We start from the raw sequence: 24,607 nt of genomic DNA, 5'->3' as shown, positions 1-24,607 counted from the left end.
TCCAACAGGACATGGTCCTCCTCCAACAGGACATGGTCCTCCTCCAATAGGACATGGTCCTACTCCAACAGAACATGGTCCTCCTCCAACAGAACATGGTCCTCTTCCAACAGAACATGGTCCTCCTCCAACAGGACATGGTCCTCCTCCAACAGAATATGGTCCTCTTCCAACAGGACATGGTCCTCTTCCAACAGGACATGGTCCTCCTCCAACAGAACATGGTCCTCTTCCAACAGGACATGGTCCTCTTCCAACAGGACATGGTCCTCCTCCAACAGGATAATGACCAACACACAGCTAGAACCACTGAATGGATCAGAACCAAACAATGGACTATTCTGAAGTGTCCTTCTGAGCCCTAATCTAAATTCTAAACAAGTTAAGTCAGGTCCTCTGGATGAGTTCAAAAAATTAAAATTAAAATTGTAGAAACGATTCAACTTTCATCCGAAAGACTTCTTCAGTCTTTTTCTTCAGTAGATTTTTCTACCTGGGTTATTGAGCATGCATCAGGATACCTAATCTAAATTGGTGAACATCTGTAGAAAGAGCTGAAACATCTGGAGGAACCCTTCAAGCCTGAGACAGCTGGAGCAGTTTGGTCATGAAGTGTTTTGTAATAGATCTAAATAAAAGGTTCGGCCTGGGGGGTTTATCATCTCAACTGGATTACCAGTGTGGTGAGTTTCTCTGTAGTTTGTTCTGACTGTCTGTGGACCCGCTGTGCTCCCTGTGACCTGATGTCCTGTGTCCATCAGAGGACAACAGTCTGAGCAGCCTGATCAAACACAGTGAAGCTGCAAACAGCTGAAGGCTGTCGTTTTACAGGCTGACATCTTCTGTCTTTGAACATTCTCATCTTTTATTTTACTCATGTGTCTCCATCCATTCATCTTTTTCACTCACTTCCTGAATCTGCTTCTAACAAGAAGCATTTCATTAATTATAAATATGTATGCAAATGAGGGTGGAGGCAGGTGTGGGTGCTTCACCTTTTCCACCCATATTATGACGTTGTCAGTCCGGGGAGTTGAATCGCCAACTTTCTGATCATAAGCCCACCTTCTCTAACCTCTGCACCACCACTCCCATTATTATTATTTTTCTGCACAACTCTGAAGACAGCCTCAGAGCTTCACCTGCACATCACTGATGCACTAATGACTCAAATATTGCAGTGAAAAAGAGCAAAATAAAAAAATAAAAAATGTTTTGGGAGCAAACAAATAAGACCAAAGTCCAGTTGGTTGATAACAATTTGACTTTTATATTTTAGAGCATTTCAAAAGTTGACAGTAAACAAATGAACTTATTGATGCTTCAGTTCACTTTCATCGTGTAATGAAAACAAGTGTATTATTGAAAAGTGTCGGTTTAAATCCAAATGGGACATTTAACATTTGTTGACACTGTGGTGTTCTTGTGTGATGTCATGTGCTGGGGTGGGGGCAGCATGAACAGACAGGATGGGGCTCAAACTGATGAGGAGTCAGCTCTGTCCTGGGCTGCACAGTGAAACCTAGGCCTGTCACAATAAACAATAAATCAATTAATCGCATTATAAATGAAATTTATCAACCTCATTTTCATTTATCGGCTTTATCGTTTCTTCATCTCTCTTTCTACTGAAGACACTGGACGACAAAAAGATCAACTCCGGTGCTCTTCACTGACCCCTCTCGTTCTCTTTTCTCTGTAAAGTCTGTTTTAACGATCGCAGCTAAGCTGAGAAGCTAAGCTACAAGCTAAGCTAACAGGGCGACCAAGGGGGAAAAAACTCTGTCTTGTCGAAGCTCCAAAATTCAAAACTGAAACCTGTGCCTTCGTGTAAAAAGTTGTTTTTCTCTGTAAAAAGAAGCTGAGGACTTGTTTACTGATTTTTATGTTAAAAGCTTTGTGTGAACTGAAAAATGTTATGCTAAAGAGCTCAAACCACATCGGGTGTCTGCCATTTTGAGAACAGAAGAGAGCCAGTCCATGTCACGTCATGGGGCCTCTCTCCCATTTTTCTTAAAAAGACACGCTGCTCGCTCCCTCACTATCCATCCTTCGGTTCAAACAGTCTTATACTGCCATCCAGTGGTCAAAAAAAGGTACTACACACAAAAATTACCCAACATTTCTTCTTAAATTTGACAATAATAAATATTGTCAAATTTCAAACAATATTATTGTTTCTCACAATAATTTCTGAGACAATTAATCGTCCAGCAAAATTTGTTATCGTGACAGGTCTAGTGAAACCCCTGGAAGAGGTGACTGTCAGAACGATGCTGGCTAAGCTATTCATCCATCATGGCCAATTCCTCACACCCCTGAGCAGCGAGATGTTTACACACCCGGTGCAGGAAGGAGCACCACCACAGGTCAGTCCTGCCCAAAGTCACTCGACTAGACAACTGTAATAAAGAATCTCATCACTTTACACGTCCTCTTCAGTTTTCCTCATAAATAAATAGCTCATGATTTTTTTTTTACTCCTAGTTTTTCTGAACTCTGTCCTGTTGTTGCTGATCTGAGTATCCCCTTGTGGAATAAATCAGAGTCAGAGTCAGAGTTTCTTTATTGTCATTCGCACCTCATGTGGTGGAGCGAAATTATGTACGCAGGGTCCCAGTTACATCCAACAATAAAATGTCTAAGAAAAACAGTAATAACATCTAAGATATGAACTAAGAAAAACATCAACTAAATATACACTAAGCACTCATAACATAAAACATTGAACATCAGCACAAACATGAACATGAGTCTGTGAGCAGATGTGCACGCATGAACACATCAACATTGAAACAGATCAGCAGCAACATGAAACAGATCAGCAGCAACATGAAACAGATCAGCAGCAACATGAAACAGATCAGCAGCAACATGATATGGTTTTTCACAGTGATTATTCTAGTTAGAGATTCATGAGTCTAACAGCCTCGGGGTAGAAGCTGTTCCTCAGTCTAGTGGTTCTACACTTAATGCTCCTTAACCTCCTTCCTGAGGGGAGTGGGGCAAAAAGTGTGTGTGCTGGGTGGGTGGGGTCCTTCATGATGCAGGTGGCCCTCTTCCTGCATCTGGAGGTGTAGATGTCTGTGATGGTGGGGAGGCTGATTCCAACAGATTTCTGTGCAGCCTTCACCACTCTCTGCAAAGCTTTTCTTTCTGCAGCTGTGCAGCCTCCATGCCACACATTGATGCTCGAGCACAGGATGCTCTCCACTGCACACCTGTAGAAGGAGGTGAGGACTGAGCTTCCCAGACCAGCTCGCCTCAGTCGTCTGAGGAAGTAGAGTCTCTGATGAGCTTTCTTGATCAGGCTGATGGTGTTGTTGCTCCAGCTGAGGTTGTCATTCATGTGTACACCCAAGTACTTGTAGCTGGAGACCACTTCCACCACAGATCCTCTTATGTTCAGGGGGGTGTAGGTGTTTTTGTTCCTTCTGAAGTCCACAATCATCTCCTTTGTCTTCTTCACATTGATGTGAAGGTTATTCTCTCTGCACCAGCTCTCCAGGTGTTCCACCTCTTGCCTGTAGCTGGACTCATCATTGTTTGTGATGCATCCCACCACCGCTGTATCATCTGCAAACTTTACAATGTGACAGCCTGGATGGGTAGCTGCACAATCATATGTGAGCAGAGTAAACAGAAGGGGGCTCAACACACATCCCTGAGGAGAGCCAGTGCTGAGGGTTATGGTGGAGGAGGAGAGGTTGTGCAAATGCACTATTATCTTAACATTCAGCGTGTGGACTATTGATTTTACAGGTTGTACTTGAATGCATCATTAAGTCATTGCACTGCCTACATGTGAAGCTATAAAAAGTTGTGTAGAGATGCATTTTTTAGTAATCAGAGGATTCATCCCAGGTGAAGGTCTTACTCTGGTAGGATTTTTAATCAGCCACCCCCAAAAGGTGAAGGTGGGCGATAATGTTTTAGCCCCCATCTGTTGGTTAGCAAAATATCTCATAGACAACTGCCATTTTTTACTACACTACTTCCAACATGATGGATTAGTGGTTCACACTGTAGGTTCACAGCAAAAAGATCCCAGGTTTGATTCCCAGGTTGGTCTTTCTGTGTGGAGTTTGCATGTTCTCCTCGTGTTTTTTTCCAGGTCCTCAGGTTTCTTCCCTCAGTTCAAAACATGCCGACAGGCTCAGGCCCTTACAAAAGAGATCTGTGATCTGGGTTAAATAAAAGTTAATAATAAACAAAAACCTAACAAGGTTAAGTCAGGTCCTCTAGATCTGTCCAGATGACCTGAATTAACCTCGTTAGATTATTCCACCTGGATTATCGAGCATCAGGACAAAAACAAAACACACCTTACAAGATGGCCGCCACAGCTAATCAACATTAGCTATAATGGCTATAACTCTGTCAGTTTAACAGACACCAAGTTATAATTTGATGTGGTAGTGGAGAGTGATCCTCAGCGCATGCTCCGAGCGCGAGATCTCGCGGTGTTGCACGAGACTTTAGATTTGACCCACAGGGCTACAGCTGTCATTAACACAAGATGATAAACATGGGAGGCGGCGGGCGACATGCATTCCTCCAGCTAATACCGGGCTTTTAGCTGGAAGTAATAAAACTCATATCCGGTTTGAACTGTCCGTGCCAACAGAAAAGGCCGGTGCCCATGAGCCGGAGTGTTGTGGAGCTAACACCGAACCTGTAAACAGCCAGCAGTGGGCCATCGGAACCAGTTCCAGCAGGTGTAAAGGTTCTGGTGTCGGAGCAGAAAGGACAAGGAGCAGCAGAAGTCGTCAGCTGACGTTTGGAGCAAACCATTTCGTGTCATTTACTAGAATCCAGTCAGCTGTCCACTTAGGAGTAAAACACTTTATTTCAACACAGAGAACAGGCGCCGGCCTGAAAGTGAACACATTTAAGAAACACTTACTATTCGGGATTCATGGTGTCGCTGCAGATGCGTTTATCTGTTGCTTAATGGACTCTTCCTTCCTACTACGGCAGAAAAAGATGACTGGACAGCAGCTCCGTGAGTCTGAAACAGATGAACTAACCGTCTGGACCGCGGTCCTCTGATCCTTCCACTCTAATCTACCTTTACTTTAAAGATATTTACGCTTTAAGAAGACATATCTTTACCATCGTCACTTATTCTGGTCTGTTTTTCTTCCTTTTTTTCTCTACCTTCGCTCACTGTTCGTTAAACCTTCAAGTTGAGCGCAGGTGCGGAAGTGACGTATGAAGACGTGTCACAGTTAAAGGAGCCCCGCCCCGATATGCGTCCTCCATTATGTAACCCATGAAATATGGACTCTCTTGTCTGTTGTTTGGAAGAACCTGACTGTTCATAGGTACGACATGAAACAGGTGAAACGGTCATGTTTAGTCAGGGATTAAGAATCATGTTTTGTTATTTGCTGGGTAATATGCTGAACACCGAAATAAACTGGTTAATTCAAGCTGCTAAGAAGTTTTTTCATTCTTTCAGCCTTTATACAGCTTAATCCCATTGAGTCTCAGGGACTCATTTACAAGAGAGACCTGATTTTAACAAAAAGTGATAGACAACAGTAGACAATCATCAAAAACAAACAAATTGCGAAGAACAAATTAAAAGAAAATGGTATTAAAAAATTAAATAAAAACTGCTAGATTGTAGATTGCTAGATTGTAAATCCATGTAGAAAACAAAAACAGGAACATGTCTGCGTTGTTTTTTGCCATGACCTTAGCAGATGTTTGAAGTCACTTAGAGAGGTCATGGTCGAGAGCTTCAGATCTTTTTGCAAGATATTCCAGGAAACAGGAGCGGAGTAGGAGAAGGTCCTTTTGCCTAGTTCAGTCTGCACTGAGGGAACACTGCAGGTAATAATGTCCTGAGAGCGCACGCTGTAGCTGCACTCACACAGAGACATGTAGGAGGAGATGTATGAAGGCAGTAGACCAAGAAGTGATTTAAAGATGAAAATGTACCAGTGAGAGAGTCTGTGTGAAGTTAATGGTGACCAGTTAACCAGTGAATACAGGGTGCAGTGATGGGTACGATAATCACGGCCAGTTATAAATCTTAGTGCATCATGATAGTCAGCATCCAACATCTGCAGGGTGCTTTTAGGAGCGTTCATGCAAATAATGTCACCATAATCAATGGAGGGAAGGAAGGTTGCAGTTACAAGGCATTTACTAGCATTCAGAGTTAGACAGGATCTGTTTCCCAGTTTAAGTTTCTTTACCAAGTTTTCCACATGGAGCTTAAAATAGAGATGTGAATTAAGATACCCAAATATTTGTATGGATTGAAAAACTCAACAGGGACACCATTCGAGGGTAAAATCAAAGGAAGAACTGCTGGGACCGACTTCCTGTTTGAAAACAGCATCCCGTTGGTTTTGTCAGCATTACACAGGCTTACATTGTCAAGTTTGAGACGGAACAAATCTGACTGATGTCAAAAACAGATTGCAAAAGCTGGTATGGTATGGTATATAGTTTATTCATTTTAAAAAAGTACAAAACAATTCCATAACAATATAAAAAAAAAGGATACAAAAGATTTAAAATGAAAGGCAGCAGAAAAAGCTGGAAAAAAGCTGCAAAAGCTGGAAAGCCTTAACAACTGTTTTAGCTCGACAATAAACAACTGTGTCATCAGCATAGAAATGTAAGGATGTATCGGGGATGCTCTGACCTACAGGTACATTACCTATGTAGATTGTAAAGAGGGTGGGTCTTAAGACTGAGCCTCGAGGAACACCATTGTTAACCATTAAATAACTGGAAGAAGTACCATCATGCTGAACACATTGTCTCAGATCTGAGAGATAGTTAGTGAACCAACCAATGGTTTAGCTGCATTTTGTTGGTTAAATTAGACATGCAGCCAATTTTGGACACAGACTAGAAATATTTAAAAATGCAGTGTAAATGCTGCATGACTGCTGACGAAGGAAAATAAGCTAAAACTAAGGTGGTGAAAGAAGTAGAACATTAGCTAGAATCTAAGAGGCCAAACACGAAAAGGTCAAAACAACTACCGGTAGTTAAAAGTCTAAAAGTAGCTAAAGGCTTGTTAAAAGTGCAAGTTTATCTAAAGGCCAAATGAAAAAATAAAAAAATAATAAAAAAATAAATAAAGGCCAAATGAAACAAAAGTCGAGCTAAAAGGAACAAAATGCTAAAAGAAGCAAAACACAAGATATAAACTAAAAGTGGCAATGACACTAATTCAAGTTTTTTTTTTACTCTGTTTTTTTTCTGGTAAATCTTAAGTCTTTGCATTTTCTTCCATGACCTCCAAGTGATACAGTCCTCCAGCTGTGGATTAATTCAACCTTTATTTCTACAACTTGGTCTCAGTGAGTTACGAAGACTCATTCACAAGAGAGACCTGTTTACACAAAGAACACAGATGAGGTACAGACAACAATAGACAATCTTATAAAAATGTATAAAATGAAAAGTAAATGAAAGAAATTATATAAAAACGAAGCAAAACAAACTAGATTATAAAGCGATTTACTAATTGAGGCCACAGTGTTTTTTTATGTCAGTGTTCCTGGTTGGCCCTGGAACCTCTGCTTTCTTTTCCTTCTACTTTCTTTGTTTCTTAGGCAGAAAACAACTTCCAGTTCTAGGGTTGTCCAGCAGGTGCTGCTGTCACATCACCCCTCCTCTGCAACAAGTAATCAGTTTACCTGTCCCTGGTAGCTCTTGGTCCTCTGGATTTCATATTGGTCTTCTTTCATCCAGTGAAAACACTGCTGTGCACAGTCATCAACTGTTGTCCCAAGCTGTCCACTACATTCCTCTGCCAACGTTACCTTGAACTGTGGAAACCACCAACATTTTACTGATCACATCAACTCTGTGGATAAATACATCAAGTTCACACGAGAAGATATAAAAAAATGGCAGGTTGGCTTTCTTGGACTGTGAGGTCTCAGTCTCTGATAGAGGACATTTGCAAACTGAGGTGTACTGCAAACCCACACACACAGACCAGTATTTGCAGTTTGACTCCCATCACCCTTTGGTGCACAAGTTAGGAGTCATCAGGACTCTGTATCACAGAGCAGACAGTGTCCCCACTAGCTCAGGAGCCAGGCAGAAGGAGAAATCCCACACAAGACAGGCTCTAGAGAAATGTGGATATCCTAACTGGGCCTTCCTGAAAGCAGAGAAGAAACACAAACAGGACTCCAGTCAGCCAACAGGTGAAAAGGAGGAACCCAGACCCAGACCAGTGGTCATTCCATATGTTGAGGGAGTATCAGAGAAACTGAGACGTTTATTTTCTAAACATAACGTCCCAGTGGCTTTTAAACCCCAAAATACATTACGGCAAAGACTGGTTCATCCCAAAGATCCAGTTCCCCGGCACAAACAGAGCAATGTTGTGTATGCTGTTCAGTGTCAGGAGGGCTGTGATCAGTCTTACATCGGGGAAACTAAACAGCCACTGGCCAAAAGGATGGCCCAGCACAGAAGATCAACATCATCAGGCCAGGACTCTGCGGTCTACACTCATCTCCAGGCCAGCGGTCACTCTTTCAGGGATGAAGATGTGCACATCCTGGATAGAGAGGAACGATGGTTTGAGAAAGGAGTAAAGGAGGCCATCTTTGTGAAAAGAAACCATCCATCGTTAAACAGGGGTGGAGGCCTCCAGGTTCAACTGTCCCCCTCTTACAATGCTGTGATTGCTAGTATCACTCAACCTCCTGTGAATAGTAAACAGCCATCAGTGTGCTAATGATTCATTGTTAGGCAAATCAGAGGCAGGGCAGATAATTGCTGTAAAATAACTTCTGGTTCAATTTTAGGCATTAAAAAAACAAGTTAGATATACTGTAGTTCTATAATGGCCTAAAGTGTTTAGATCAGGAGTGGTCATTTGGAGCAAGGGAGTGATGACAGATAATTTCAATGTCTGTGGATTATAATCAATTAAAATAGGATAATTTGATCAAGAATCAAAGTTGAAACAAGCAGGATGTTGATGTCTCAGTTGCTGAGGGATTTGAAAAGCGAATAGTTTTCAAAATGAGTGTTTTTCTGTACTGAGTTTGAACAGGGAAACCTAAATGTTTTTGGTGCAAGATATTCAAATGGGTACAGGTCCTTCTAAAAAAATTAGCATATTGTGATAAAGGTCATTATTTTCCATAATGTAATGATAAAAATGAAACTTTCATATATTTCAGATTCATTGCACACCAACTGAAATATTTCAGGTCTTTAATTGTTTTAATACTGATGATTATGGCATACAGCTCATGAAAACCCAAAATGCCTGTCCCAAAAAATTAGCATATCATGAAAAGGTTGTCTAAACAAGCTATTAACCTAACCATCTGAATCAATGACGTAACTCTAAACACCTGCAAAAGATTCCTGAGGCTTTTAAAAACTCCCAGCCTTGTTCATTACTCAAAACCACAATCATGGGTAAGACTGCTGACCTGACTGCTGTCCAGAAGGCCATCATCGACACCCTCAAGCAAGAGGGTAAGACACAGAAAGAAATTGCTGAACGAATAGGCTGTTCCCAGAGTGCTGTATCAAGGCACCTCAGTGGGAAGTCTGTGGGAAGGGAAAAGTGTGGAAGAAAACGCTGCACAACGAGAAGAGGTGACCGGACCCTGAGGAGGATTGTGGAGAAGGGCCGATTCCAGACCTTGGGGGACCTGCGGAAGCAGTGGACTGAGTCTGGAGTAGAAACATCCAGAGCCACCGTGCACAGGCGTGTGCAGGAAATGGGCTACAGGTGCCGCATTCCCCAGGTCAAGCCACTTTTGAACCAGAAACAGCGGCAGAAGCGCCTGACCTGGGCTACAGAGAAGCAGCACTGGACTGTTGCTCAGTGGTCCAAAGTACTTTTTTCGGATGAAAGCAAATTTTGCATGTCATTCGGAAATCAAGGTGCCAGAGTCTGGAGGAAGACTGGGGAGAAGGAAATGCCAAAATGCCAGAAGTCCAGTGTGAAGCACCCACAGTCAGTGATGGTCTGGGGTGTCATGTCAGCTGCTGGTGTTGGTCCACTGTGTTTTATCAAGGGCAGGGTCAATGCAGCTAGCTATCAGGAGATTTTGGAGCACTTCATGCTTCCATCTGCTGAAAAGCTTTATGGAGATGAAGATTTCATTTTTCAGCACGACCTGGCACCTGCTCACAGTGCCAAAACCACTGGTAAATGGTTTACTGACCATGGTATTACTGTGCTCAATTGGCCTGCCAACTCTCCGGACCTGAACCCCATAGAGAACCTGTGGGATATTGTGAAGAGAAAGTTGAGAGACGCAAGACCCAACACTCTGGATGAGCTTAAGGCCGCTATCGAAGCATCCTGGGCCTCCATAACACCTCAGCAGTGCCACAGGCTGATTGCCTCCATGCCACGCCGCATTGAAGCAGTCATTCATGCAAAAGGATTCCCGACCAAGTATTGAGTGCATAACTGAACATGATTATTTGAAGGTTGGTGTTTTTTGTATTAAAAACACTTGTCTTTCATTGGTGGGATGAAATATGCTAATTTTTTGGGAAAGGCATTTTGGGTTTTCATGAGCTGTATACCATAATCATCAGTATTAAAACAATTAAAGACCTGAAATATTTCAGTTGGTGTGCAATGAATCTGAAATATATGAAAGTTTCATTTTTATCACATTATGGAAAATAATGACCTTTATCACAATATGCTAATTTTTTGAGAAGGACCTGTAGTAGTTGCACTGTGGAGAAGAACGTCTATCCATCCATTATCTTTACCCGCTTCTTCCATTTTGGGTCATGGGGGTCGCCAGTGCCCATGTCCAGCAATCGCTGTGTGAGGGACGGGGTACACCCTGGACAAGTCTCCAGTCCATCACAGGGCCACAGAGACAAACAAGACAAACAACCATTCACTCTCTCTCTCACCTAGGGACAATTTAGAGTTACCAATCAGCCTAACATGCGTGTTTTTGGTCTGTGGGATTCCTCCCACAGTTAGATTAGACTGGAGTAACTGGACAAAATTGGAGAACTGGAGAACTGGAGAAAACCCACGCATGCACAGAGAAAATGTGCAAACTCCACCCAGAAAGTCCCCCGGACCAGGGTTTGAACCAGGGTAACTTTCTCGCTGAGAGGCAGCAGCTCTACCAGTAGTGCCAGTGTGCTGCTCTGGAGAAAAACAGAGTGTCATTTTATTTTTGTGCCTTTTTTCTTGTCCGAGGCAGCAGAGAGTGATGAATTCTGGCGAGTGGAGGGAGCAAACGCATACAAAAAAATACAACAAACTCAAGATTCATTCAGGACTTATTGGTAGCGATACATCTTTTGGTGTAGCTCAGTGCTTCTCAAATATTTTTTAATGTACAGTATACCAGCAAGTTTATCCACCAACAGCTGCAATAGAGGAGCCACTGGAGGCCTTGGCCACTACAGTTTCATATATGGCCACCCTTATCATTTGAGGAAACTTAACTTCCATCCATCCATCCATTATCTTTTACCCGCTTCTTCCATTTTGGATCAAGGAGGTTGCCGGTGCCTATATCCAGCAATCGCTGTGCGAGGGGTGGGTACACCCTGGACAGGTCGCAAGTCCATCACAGGGACACTTATAAGATTATAAGACACTTATAAGACACTTATAAGACACTTATAAGACACTTATAAGGGGCTATAGAGACAAATGAGACCTCACTCACCTAGGGACAATTTAGAGTTACCAATCAGCCTAACATGCATGTTTTTGGTCTGTGGGAGGAAACTGGAGTACCCGGAGAAAACCCACGCATGCACAGAGAGAACATGCAAACTCCACGCAGAAAGGCCTCCGGACGGGGATTTGAACCAGGGGCCTGCTCGCTGAGAGGCAGCAGCTCTATCTGTTGTTCCACCATGCTGCCTGAAACTTAATTTTTAAGTAAAAAAATAAATAAATAAAAAAAACTAGAAAGCAGCCTTTCCTCAAATGACTGGGGTGGCTGGTTTACACATCTGGTGGTCATCTTATATATATATATATATATATTTTTTTTTTTTTGGATTTAGCAGCTCAGTTTTTAACAGTGACCTTTTTTACGTCTAAGCCACACAGCGAAATAGTCATTCATTTTTCTAGTTATCCAGATATATACATGGATGGTGGCAATCATCTTGGATTTTGACGTGGCAATCCCATTTTTGAAAAGAACATTTATTATGATTAGATGCAGCCGCACACGCATAGAAGACATGTCTCACTTATTTTTCAAGTTATCATGCTGACAATATACACGGACTGAAGACGTTTCCAATTCCCCCTCTGTTACGTTGGGACAACAAGAGGTAAATGTCCTAAAGGTCTAGACCAGGGTTATTCAACTGGTGGCCTATGGGCCAAATTAGGCCCATGAGTGTGCTCAGTTTGGCCCACCAGTTGGTTTATTTTTAAATAAAACTAGATTTTAAACTGTAAGACAAACTTACTTAATGACAATAATTGTTGGATGTCTTGCCCCTGAGCTCTTGGCTTTCAATAACTGTGGCCCCCTGCTCTATCGCTGTTTTTCAAAGTAAGATTGGACATGACAGACAATTGACTGATTGATGGATGAGCTGCACGATCATCATGGAATTTTAATTTTAAATAAATTATTTTAAATGATTTAGCACCTGTGTGCAGCCCACAGCTGTGGAGAAGCTTCCTCCTAAAGATGATTAGATGATCTCCGTGCAGTGGAGAAGTGGGCGTGGCCGAAAGTGCAGCTGGAGGCAGAGAGCTGAAATCATGACATGCTGTGCTCTTTTAAAGCGTTTAGAGTTTAGAAACATTGTTTAGAATATTGCAAGAGTGTGGAAAGGGTTTGAAACGCCTTAATATAAACAAGTGCTGGTCATAAAACTAGAATATCAAGAAAAAGTTGATTTATTTATTCGTTACACACAGACTGATATATTTCAAATGTTTATTTCTTTTAATGTTGATGATTATAACTGACAACTAATGAAAACCCCAAATTCAGTATCTCAGAAATTTAAGCATTACTTAAGACCAATAAAAAAAGGATTTTTAGAAATGTTGGCCAACTGAAAAGTATGAACATGAAAAGTATGAACATGAAAAGTATGAGCATGTACAGCATCAGTACTTAGTTGTGGCTCATTTTGCCTGGATTACTGCAGCAATGCTGTGTGGCATGGAGTCATTCAGTCTGTGGAACTGCTCAGGTGTTATGAGAGCCCAGGTTATTATGATAGTGACCTTCAGATCTTCTGAAGTGTTGGGTCTGGCGTATCACATCTTCCTCTTCAGAATAAGGTCAGGTGAGTTTGCTGGTCAATTAAGAACAGGGATACCATGGTCCTTAAACCAGTTACTGGTAACTTTGGCACTGTGTGCAGGTGCCAAGTCTTGTTGGAAAATGAAACCTGCATCTCCATAAAGTTGGTCAGCAGCAGGAAGCAGGAAGTGCTCTAAAACTTTCTGGTAGACAGCTGCGTTGACCTTAGACCTCAGAAAACACAGTGGACCAACACCAGCAGATGACATGGCACCCCAAACCATCACTGACTGTGGAAACTTGACATTGGACCTCAAGCAACGTGGATTCTGTGCTTCTCCTCTTCCTCCAGACTCTGGGACCATCCATCCATCCATCCATCCATCCATTATCTTTACCCGCTTATTCCATTTTGGGTCACGGGGGTCGCTGGTGCCCATGTCCAGCAATGTCTGTGCGAGGGGCGGGGTACACCTGGACGGGTCGCAAGTCCATCACAGGGCCACATAGAGACAAACGAGACAAACAACCATTCACTATCTCACTCACACCTAGGGACAATTTAGAGTTACCAATCAGCCTAACATGCATGTTTTTGGACTGTGGGAGGAAACCGGAGTACCCGGAGAAAACCCACGCATGCATGGAGAGAACATGCAAACTCCACCCAGAAAGGCCCCTGGACCGGGGTTTGAACCAAGGACCTGCTCGCTGAGAGGCAGCAGCTCTACCAGTTGCGCCACCGTGCTGCCGACTCTGGGACCTTGATTTCCAAAAGAAATGCAAAATTTACTTTAATCAGAGAACAACTTTGGACCACTCAGCAGCAGTCCAGTCCTTTTTGTCTTGAGACGCTTCTGACGCTGTCTATTGTTCAAGAGTTGTTTTATATTCTGTACTCCGGAAGTCAGACTTGTTTTTCTGGCGCTCCGTTACCCCCCCCCCCCCCCCGGCTCGCTCTCTTTCGTCCTGTGAACCCTTAAAGAGACACTTTTTTTTCCCTGCATGCCTCTTAATTCGAAGGATCAGCTGGTCTCTCATTAAAATTGAACAACTCCTGACATGAGGCCGTGGACATGTGACAGAACCTCAACTGAGCTGACGATGAACGTCACCTCTTATCTGGACAATGGCTTGGGGGGGGGGGGGGGGGCTTTGGACTATGCTATGACTTTCCCTTAAAAATTCAATCTCTTCACTGGTCTATATGTACATGTATAACATCTGTTTATGTTGCTTTGCTGTGGTAGGTTTTTTTGATGCCTCAAATCGTGCTCCGTCTAGGACACGGTGTGAGAGATCTTTTTATTTATACCGTCTCTCCTCATGTTTTCTTCCCTTTTCTCATCTAAGCAAAATATTATTCTGAATAAGAAGGCCGCACTTTTTTTATAGTAGCAGCTTCGTGCACTCCACCCATCTTTCGGACGACTGTACGTACATGTTCTCGTTGTATCTCAGTGCAATGATAATGAAGCTTATTCTGATTCTGAAGGGTGGCTTGACACAAGGAATGACAGCTGAAACCCATGTCTTGCATACGTCTGTGTGTGGTGGTTTATCCCTGTTGCTTGTACACTTTTTTCTACCACATCATTTCCTTCCCTTCACCCATCTAGTAGTGTGCTTGGACACAGAGCTCTATGAACAGCCAGCCTCTTTAGCAATGACCTTTTGTGTCTTGGCGTCCTTGTGCAAGGTGTTTTTTGGACAACTGTCAAGTCAGCAGTCTTCCCCATGGTTGTGTAGCCTACAGAACTAGACTGAGAGACCATTTAAAGGCCTTGGCAGATGTTTTGAGTTAAGTAGCTGATTAGAGTGTGGCACCAGGTGCTTTCAATATTGAACCTTTTCACAATATTCTAATTTTCTGAGATAGTAAATTTGGGGTTTTCATTAGTTGTCTGTTATAATCATCAACATTAAACTAAATAAACATTTGAAATATATCAGTCTGTGTGCAATGAATGAATATAATATACAGGTTTCACTTTTTGAATGGAATTACTGAAATAAATCAACTTTTTCATGATATTCTCATTTTATGACACCAGCACCTATATATACACTAGTATATATATATATATACACTAGTATATATATATATATATATATATATATATATATATATATATATAAATACTAAAATAAACTACTACTTACTACTTGTACTACTATTCCTACTTCGTGGTTTTTCACTTATCATGGGTCTTCAGGGTACGGATCCCCTGCGATAAATGAGGGACTACTGTTGTTGAATAGTCCTGGTCTAGATGCTATCCGGTCCTGCAGACATGTAGAAATTGAGTGCACACACAAACTAAACAGTATATGATGGTAATAATTTTTTTGTATTTCCAAACATCTCAAAAAGTTCAAATTTAAAATTAAAGACACACTCAAAAATAATTTCCAGTAGCAAATCTTTTCAGAAACTAACAAATCCACAAAAGTGGTACTCAAAGTGGAAAACACCAACTATGTAAAAATGGCAAACATTTCCTTAAAATATTCAAAAATTCTCAGGTTCAGACATAAAACTTTTAAACATAAAAACTTTTTTTTTGTTCCAAAGGAAAAAAAACATTTCAGATCACATAAAATGAATGTTGCTACCTTTGAGGATTAAACGCACTGTAAAAGACGTCTCGTTCTCATCCAATAGTAACCTTTTTGCTCGAGGTTTCTCACACCACAACAAAACTCACTGAAAATAATTAAATACATAAAATTAAATGAACATTTTTAACTCAGTGGCACTAAAATGTCATGATGTAATTCTAAAACTTGCACAGAGAGGCTAAGTTTGGTTTAAAATAGTAACATCTCAGAAGTCTGACCCTGATATTCATGCTTAAATATAAAAATAAAATACAACAGTCCTAACAAATAAAAGCATATCAACTGTTTATTGACCTTGTTTTTACGTCGTCTATTTTATTTGTTTAGTTTAAACAATTCACTGCTGAAACTGTTTTTAATTATATCGTAACAGAATCCTGTTTTTTCTTCTAAGGCTGGAGTGTTAGTTTTTTATTTTGCAGAGATGAATTATGATATTTCGACCTTATTTTGGCTCACCGGAGAGCCAACTCGACACACAAAGTCACGTTATACTGAATGCCTCTGCCGCCATATGATTATTGTCTTTAACCATTTTCTTTTAAAGGTCTACATCAGTATTTGGAGGCGTCTGATTGATGCCTGATGGAGTCACTGCATGAGACACTTTTCTTTCTGCTGCTTAGCGTACTTCCTCCTCCGCAACTCCAGTCCTCGATTCAGGCGTTCATCCTCTTCCAGAGCTCTGGGGAGAAGAAGAAGAGTCACATTCAGCTGATCACATCTACCGTATTTTCCGCCGTAGACATCGCTTCGCCCTACAAGTCACATCAGTCCAAATATGTCTAATAAAGTGGAAAAATCCATAAATATGTTACTTCAGCTGACTGTTGATAATCTGTCTGAAGTTTTTTAAATTGTTTGCAAACAAACTACAATAACCTTTTTGGTGCATGTACAAATTAAACATAAAAACAAGAACAATTTTGCATTCTTTCACCTAGTGTGCCCATAAAACTTAAGGCTGATTTATACAGTAACTCATCAGATGTGCCTAGATTGTTTCTTGCTAATGCGGTTGTGAGACAAAAATTACGTTTTGTTTTTTTAATGGTTCTGTGCACGCACCTCTGGTAAACCTATTTTCTTGCAGGAGTAAAAGTATTGCGTAACTGGCAGAACTTTGTGGGCCTGTTTATGTAGAAAAGCAGCTGAACTACATTCATGTAATTTAGCTTCAAATACTCCGCTGAGCATCAGCTGGCCGAGGCTGTTAGAAAATACAGCCATCTTTACAACCGTTCCTGCAAAACTTATATAGACCATCAAAGAACTTGTGGAAGGACATAGCACATTTTTTGTGCACGGGGGAGACAACGCATAGACAAGGGCAGCTCTCCGTGACTGTGCTGTCCTGGGGTCAGTACACCTCAGCCAGGCAGTATTAGGACACGTTCCCACACTGTTGGAAACAGTGGCTGTCTCTTTTGGACAAATTTGCAAATTAGCGTTTCTCCTCGGCAGCGGTGGTCTCTGATCTGGGCAATGTAGGCAGCTGCCCAGGGCGGCATGAGCACCTGCCTATTAAATAACCATTGTGAGGCAAAGAATTATGAACGTTTGATAATGATACAATTGATGCATAACATAGAGATTTTACGTTTGGTATTTTAATGCAAATTCTGTTGTTCGTCCAGTGCACCAAACAGGCTAGGACCGCCCCTGCTGCCCTGTTAACAACAGAAACACAAGATGTTCCTCCTCCAGCTCCCCCATCATCCATTGAAAATAAACATCCACTCTGACAACCGTGCAAGTTCTGTTTGCTCATGAAATAGGCTACCATGTCTTACGTCTTGTAAAATATAAATCTACTTTAGTTTGTGCGTTCATTCATGCTTCCAACTTAAGTTATATTTGAGCTCAAAATATGCTCTTTAAAACAAGAACTGTGGCTCGGTGGTCATCAGATCTGGTAATCCTAATGCTTACAACTGGAGTAAAACCAAATCTTTCGTATGAGTTTGATCGCTGTGGCGACCCCTGCAGAACGGAGCAGCTGACAGAAGAACAAGGTTCTTCCAAACTACAGAAGGGTTTTTAACATGTCTTATCTCCAACAAAATAACTAGAAATATAAAAAAACATCACGTGTGACCATCAGAACGTTGTGCCTCCATAGTCCAAGTATTAGGATCTGACTTCTAGCTTACACACAGAGAGTACAAACCGGATTCCAAAAAGTTGGGACACTAAACAAATTGTGAATAAAAACTGAATGCAATGATGTGGAGGTGTCAAAATCTAATATTTTATTCAGAATAGAACACAAATCACAGATCAAAAGTTTAAACTGAGAGAATGTATCATTTTAAGGGAAAAATCTGTTGTTTCCAAATTTCATGGCATCAACAAATCCCAAAAAAGTTGTGACAAGTCCATTTTTACCACTGTGTGGCATCCCCCCTTCTTCTTACAACACTCAACAGACGTCTGGGGACAGAGGAGACCAGTTTCTCAAGTTTAGAAATAGGAATGCTCTCCCATTCATGTCTAATACAGGCCTCTAACTGTTCAATCGTCTTGGGCCTTCTTTGTCGCACCTTCCTCTTTATGATGCGCCAAATGTTCTCTATAGGTGAAAGATCTGGACTGCAGGCTGGCCATTTAATTACCCAGATCCTTTTCCTACGTAGTCATGATGTTGTGATTGCTGCAGAATGTGGTCTGGCATTATCGTGTTGAAAAATGCAGGGTCTTCCCTGAAAGAGATGACGTCTAGATGGGAGCATATGTTGTTCTAGAACCTGAACATAGTTCTCTGCATTAATGGCGCCTTTCCAGACATGCAAGCTGCCCATGCCACAAGCGCTCGTGCAACCCATACCATCAGTGATGCAGGCTTCTGAACGGAGCATTGATAACAATTTGGGCTATCCTTGTCCTATCTGGTCTGGATGACATGGTGTCCCAGTGTTCCATAAAGAACTTCAAATCGTGACTCATCTGACCACAGAACAGTCTTCCATTTTGCCACACTCCATTTTAAATGACCCCTGGCCCAGTGCAAACGTCTGAGCTTGTGGAGCTTGCTTAGAAATGGCTCCTCTTTGCACTGTAGAGTTTCAGCTGGCAACGGCGGATGGTACGGTGGATTGTGTTCACTGACAATGCTTTCTGGAAGTATTCCTGAGCCCATTCTGTTATTTCCTTGACAGTGGCATTCCTGTTTGAGGTGCAGTGACGTTTAAGGGCCCGGAGAACACAAGCATCCAGTAGAGTTTTACGCCCTTGACCCTTACGCACAGCGATTGTTCCAGATTCTCTGAATCTTTTGATGATGTTATGCATGGTTGATGATGATAACTTAAAAGTCTTTGCTATTTTACGCTGGGTAACACCATTCTGGTATCGCTGCACTATCTTTCTGTGCAACAATGGTGGAATTGGTGATCCTCTTACCATCTTGGCTTCTGAGAGACACTGACACTCTGAGAAGTTCTTTTTATACCCAATCATGTTGTCAATTGACCTAATTAGTGTTAATTGGTCTTCCAGCTGTTTGTTATATGCTCAATTTCCTTTTTCCAGCCACTTATTGCTACTTGTCCCAACTTTTTTGGGATTTGCTGACACTGTGAAATTTTGAATCAACATATTTTTCCTTTAAAATGTTACATTTACTCAGATTAAACTTTTGATCTGTCATCTATGTTATATTACGAATAATATATTGACATTTGCCATCTCCACATCATTGCATTCAGTTTTTATTCACAATTTGTTTAGTGTCCCAACTTTTTTGGAATCTGGTTTGTATTTGAGGCTCACTTTTCAGTCTGTTTCTGTCTGTCTCTCAAAAATGTGGCAGTCAGTCCGGGAGTGAGACAGGTGTGTGGTTATCATGGTGACTATAATGATCCACCAACAGCAGCTTTAACAAATTTATTTTACATCTTGGTTCTCTGTACTCTGCATTTCACACATTAAAATATAGTCCCTTTATTCTGAGCTTAGATTATTTTAAAGCTATGTTTTGTGCAGCAGCTGCATCAGGATCCTTCAATATTTCCTCCAAAAATTTCTGCTTCCATTTTTTGCACACTCGCTGCAAATTCTGTCGTTAGAACTCTGCAGCATCGAGCTGAACTCGTCCCGTGAAGACAAAAGACTTAGGGTCAGGCTACAGAAACGAATGGAAGTCAATGTGATGTCAGACTGGTGTGTTTGTGTGAGAACATTACCCTCTTTCCTTGGTGTCCATACTATGGACCAGCTCGTCTCTCTGGTTGACCAGAGACACTAACTCCTGAAGCAGCAGCTGCTCTCTGTGTTTCTGAGCCTGAGACTTCTGACCCTCTGCAGGACAACACAACAAAACAAAACAACTTGAAGCACAGAATGTGGAGAAATGGACTAAAGTCTTCTTCCTGGGTAGCACAATGACTAGCCAAGCAAGTTCTACTGTTTATGGTTTTTATTGCCTTTTTTTTACAAATGACATTCTGGTGTGAAATCATCTACATTAGCTAATGTTATTGTAATGCTTCATGGTTTTAGGTGGTCCAGTGTGGTAAGGTTTGATTTTTGAGTCTTCTGCAGATTGATTAATCAGTATGTCAAAGTTTTCTATGTTCTCAGCCTGTGGAAGTATCAGTTTCTCTGTTTGCCTTTTCCTTCCCACCTGTCCCTCTTCAGTAATCATTCCCACTGTGACCACTCTCATCCAACCTCCCAGCAGATAAAAAGCTCTTTGTTTACACTCAGGGTGTCTTATCCTCATGTGAATCGTCTTCGTCGTCTTTTTCTTCTTAGTCTTCTTCTTTTGGCTTTTCCCTCTTCAAGGGTCACCACAGCGAGTTATCCTCCTCCATCTCTGTCCTCTGCATCCTCTGTCCTCACTCCATCTACCTCCATGTCCTCTCTAACTGCATCTATATATCTCCTCTGTCTTTTTCCTGGCAGCTGCATTTCTAACATCCTTCTACCAGTATACCCACTGTCCCTCCTCTGGACATGTCCAAACCATCTCAGTCTGGCCTCTCTAACTTTATCTCAGTATCTTTATCTCAACCTGTGCTGTACCTCTGATGATCTCATTCCTAATCTTATCCATCCTTGTCACTCCTAAGGAGAACCTCAACATCTTCATTTCTGCCACTTCCAGCTTTTTCTCCTGTCTTTTTGTCCATGTCTCCATCTCCAGACCATACAATATAGCTGGTCTCACCACTGTCTTGTAAACTTTTTCTTTGACCTTTGCTGACACCCATCCATCCATTTTCTTCTGCTTATCCGGGGTCGGGTCACCAGGTAGCAGCCTAGGTAGGGAGGCCCAGACTTCCCTCTCCCCAGCCACTTGGGTCAGCTCCTCTGAAAGAATCCCATGGCGTTCCCAGGCCAGCCGAGAAATGTCCCTCCAGCGTGTCCTGGGTCTTTCTCTGGGTCTACTCCTGGTGAGACGTGTCCGGAACACCTTACCTGGGAGGCGTCCAGGAGGCATTCTAACCAGATGCCCGAGCCACCTCAACTGGCTCCTCTCGACGTGGAGAAGCAGCGGCTCTACTCTGAGTCCCTAAAGGATGATCGAGCTTCTCACCCTATCTCTATGGGAGAGCCCAGACACCCTGTTGAGAAAACTCATTTTGGCCGCTTGTATCCGAGATCTCGTTCTTTCGGTCATAACCCAAAGCTCATGACCATAGATGAGGGTAGGAACGTAGATCGACCGGTAAATTGAGAGCTTCGCCTTTTGACTCAGCTCTCTCTTCACCACGACAGACCGGTACAGCGCCCGCTTTTCTGCAGACGCTGCACCTATCCGCCTATCGATCTCACGCTCCATTTTTCCCTCATTCGTGAACAAGACCCCGATATACTTGAACTCCTCCACTTGGGGCAGGACCTCCTCCCTGACCCAGAGAGGGCACTCTACCCTTTTCCGGCTCAAGACCATGGCCTCAGATTTGGAGGAACTGATCCTCATCCCAGCTGCGTCACACTTGGCTGTGAACCGCTTAAGCGAAAGCTGTAGATCACGACCTGATGAAGCCAACAGGACCACATCATCTGCAAAAAGCAGAGACGCGATCCTAGGGTCACCAAAATGGATCCCCTCAACACCTTGGCTGCACCTAGAAATTATGTCCATAAAAGTTATGAACAGAATCGGTGACAAAGGGCAACCTTGGTGGAGTCCAACTCTCACTGGGAACGAGTTTGACTAGACCAAGCTCTGACACCGGATGTACAGGGACCTAACAGCCCGTATCAAAGGTTCTGGTACCCCATACTCCCGGAGTACCCCCCCACAGGGTTCCCCGAAGGACGTGGTCAAACGCCTTCTCCAAGTCCACAAAGCACATGTAGACTGGTTGGGCAAACTCCCACACACCCTCCAGGACCCTGCTGAGAATGTAGAGCTGGTCCAGTGTTCCACAACCAGGATGAAAACCGCACTGCTCCTCCTGAATCCAAGGTTCATCTATCCGACAGACCCTCCTCTCCAGAACCCCCAAATAGACCTTATCAAGGAGGCTTAAGAGCGTGATCTCCCTGTAGTTGGAACACACTCTACGGTCCCCCTTTTTGAATAGGGGGACCACCACCCCAGTCTGCCAATCCAGGGGAACTGCCCCCGATGTCCACACAATATTGCAAATATCCTCCTTTGCTGACACCTTTTTGTCGCAAATCCCTCCTGAAACTTTTCTCCATCCACTCCATCCTGTCTGGACTCTCTTCTTCACCTCTTTACCACACTCCCCATTTTCCTGGAGAGTGGACCCCAAGTACTTGGAAGTCCTGCACCTTTATGACACCAAAAATATGTGAAAAAGATGTGTAGTGTAGCGTTGGCTGTTAAAGAAAAGTGTTGCTGCTAGGAGAGCAAAGTCTACCTTCAGTTGCCATCATGTCTCTCAGCTCTTTGGTCAACAGCTCAAATCTTCTTTCCAGATCTTGTTCTTCCAGCCTGTCGACAACAAAAACACGCATCATACGAGACAAAGCTTACCAGCAAGGGCGTACTGCATTTTCCAGTATCACTATTTACCACAGCTTACTAAAATCTACAAGATCAAAGTTGAAGAGCAAGATGTCACTGCTGGTAACTACATTAATACACTGCAGAGCTGCTTTCTTGGACAGGAGTTTCCACCACAGATGATCACAAACACTAGAAGAAAAGTAATAACTAGATGTACTACAACTGCTTAACTTCTTGAGTCATTATGGTTCAAGATGGCTGCCAAAGCTGCTCCACATTAGCCAACACAAAAATGGGAATAACAGTTAGTTTCACAGATAATGAGCTAAAGTTTGGTTTGGTAATAGCCAAGACTCACTCACAACACACAGTTCCAGTGTGACATGTTTGGTAACACAAGGAGTAACAGTTTTTCCTCATTTCTCAACACAAGATGATCTTAGTGTAAAATGCATTTTTCAAGAAATGCTAGGACTTTGTTGTTGTTGTGAAATGGGCTGGACAAAACTGAACTGAGTCGACTCTTTTGGGACCGGATGGAGATATAAACCAGCTCCCTGTGACGCTGAACAGAATAGTTGGATCTTCCCAGTGACTACCATAAGCATTTTCACATAAGAGTTAAACTGACATGAAACTGTAAATTAATAGATTTTAATGAATAATTTTTCTGAACATCCATTGCAAAGTGACTTACATGAGCTGTAAGCGGTCCTGCCTCCGGATTAAAGCATTCTTCTTGTTGACTAGCGTAAACCATTCCTGAATCAGTCTCTCCTCTTCCACTTTGTCGCTGCCTGCAGAAACAAAGTGCATTCCCATCACCTGTCTGTTCTTTTCATACCTAGTAGAGAAATTTCATCTCCAGCCTCTTCTCTGGAACGAACAATTGAACCCCACCTTGTCCTAGATCTGCACATTAGTTTTGACTGCCGACAAGATGTCATAAAATCAATAGTAACCTAATAATTTATGTTCACAGGGGTGCTTTAATGAATTGATCATGGTATTCCAGAGTTCTTTGAAAATAGAACCACAAGTTTTTTTTTTTTTGGTTCTTGAAGAATTTAATTTTTAATTTAAAAAGCTTCTTCAGTTCTGACAAGCTGGTGGGAGTTTAAAGATTACAAACTGCAGTAGTACTATGACAAACTGAGAGTATTTGAAGTTCCATGCGTTTTACTAACACAACTGGTCCATCACAGACAAGTGTGGTTTGATCGGAGTCATGTAAAAATAAGAATCCGCCAATGTGAGTCTTAAGTTCATACTGTACTGTGTTAGCTTTAGGAGTTAGCTGGGTGACCTTGGTGTAATCAGCTGGGTAGGTTTAAGCTGTCAAATTAAATTAGTAAAATTTACTGTGGCTCTATCACTAACACTACAATAAATACCACAATTGCAAACCTTGCAAGCAGCTACTGAACTGCGCTCGTTTTACGTTTTAGAATACTTCCAATATACAAACATATTGGTACCAGGGGCAGAGCTAGGAGAGTGGCTAGGGTGGCACTTGCCACCTCTGGAACCAAAATGGCCCCCCAGGTGCCACGCAAGTTGATTGACAAGTCACTGCATGTGGCTTAGAAAGATGCATATTTTCATTCATAGATCTCCCGTATGCTTGAGTGAAAGTATTTCTAATTTGCATGTCATACTGTTATAGTAGGATCTATGATTTGATGATGACTACATTAATAACATTAGTGTGTGTGTGTCAGAGAGAGAAAGAGAAAGAGAGAGAGAGAGAAAGAGAAAGAGAGAGAGAAAAAGAAAGAGAGAGAGAAAGAGAGAGAAACAGAAAGAGAAAGAGAGAGAGAAACAGAAA

At 42.2% G+C, this 24,607-nt stretch overlaps 2 protein-coding genes across 2 annotated transcripts in view; both read right to left on the bottom strand.

The window, feature by feature from the left end:
• rab1ba (zRAB1B, member RAS oncogene family a) overlaps nucleotides 1-5,203 on the bottom strand; it is a 13,074-nt gene extending 7,871 nt beyond the window's left edge. The window contains exon 1 of the mRNA XM_037675001.1: nucleotides 4,907-5,203. Coding sequence (XP_037530929.1) covers nucleotides 4,907-4,920 — 14 coding nt within the window. The 5' untranslated portion in view covers nucleotides 4,921-5,203. The remainder of the gene's footprint in view (nucleotides 1-4,906) is intronic.
• A 10,839-nt stretch (nucleotides 5,204-16,042) lies between these two features.
• The window catches only part of LOC119408149 (EH domain-binding protein 1-like protein 1), an 11,871-nt gene continuing 3,306 nt past the window's right edge, over nucleotides 16,043-24,607 (bottom strand). The window contains exons 7-10 of the mRNA XM_037674991.1: nucleotides 23,477-23,576; nucleotides 22,691-22,764; nucleotides 20,036-20,150; nucleotides 16,043-16,536 (exon numbers count right to left, since the gene is read on the bottom strand). Coding sequence (XP_037530919.1) covers nucleotides 16,443-16,536; nucleotides 20,036-20,150; nucleotides 22,691-22,764; nucleotides 23,477-23,576 — 383 coding nt within the window. The 3' untranslated portion in view covers nucleotides 16,043-16,442. The remainder of the gene's footprint in view (nucleotides 16,537-20,035; nucleotides 20,151-22,690; nucleotides 22,765-23,476; nucleotides 23,577-24,607) is intronic.

Source organism: Nematolebias whitei, chromosome 1 (genome assembly GCF_014905685.2).
Source record: "Nematolebias whitei isolate Nwh7 chromosome 1, NemWhi1, whole genome shotgun sequence".
NCBI classification, from domain to species: Eukaryota; Metazoa; Chordata; class Actinopteri; order Cyprinodontiformes; family Rivulidae; genus Nematolebias; species Nematolebias whitei.
This window is presented reverse-complemented; position numbering and strand designations above follow the sequence as displayed.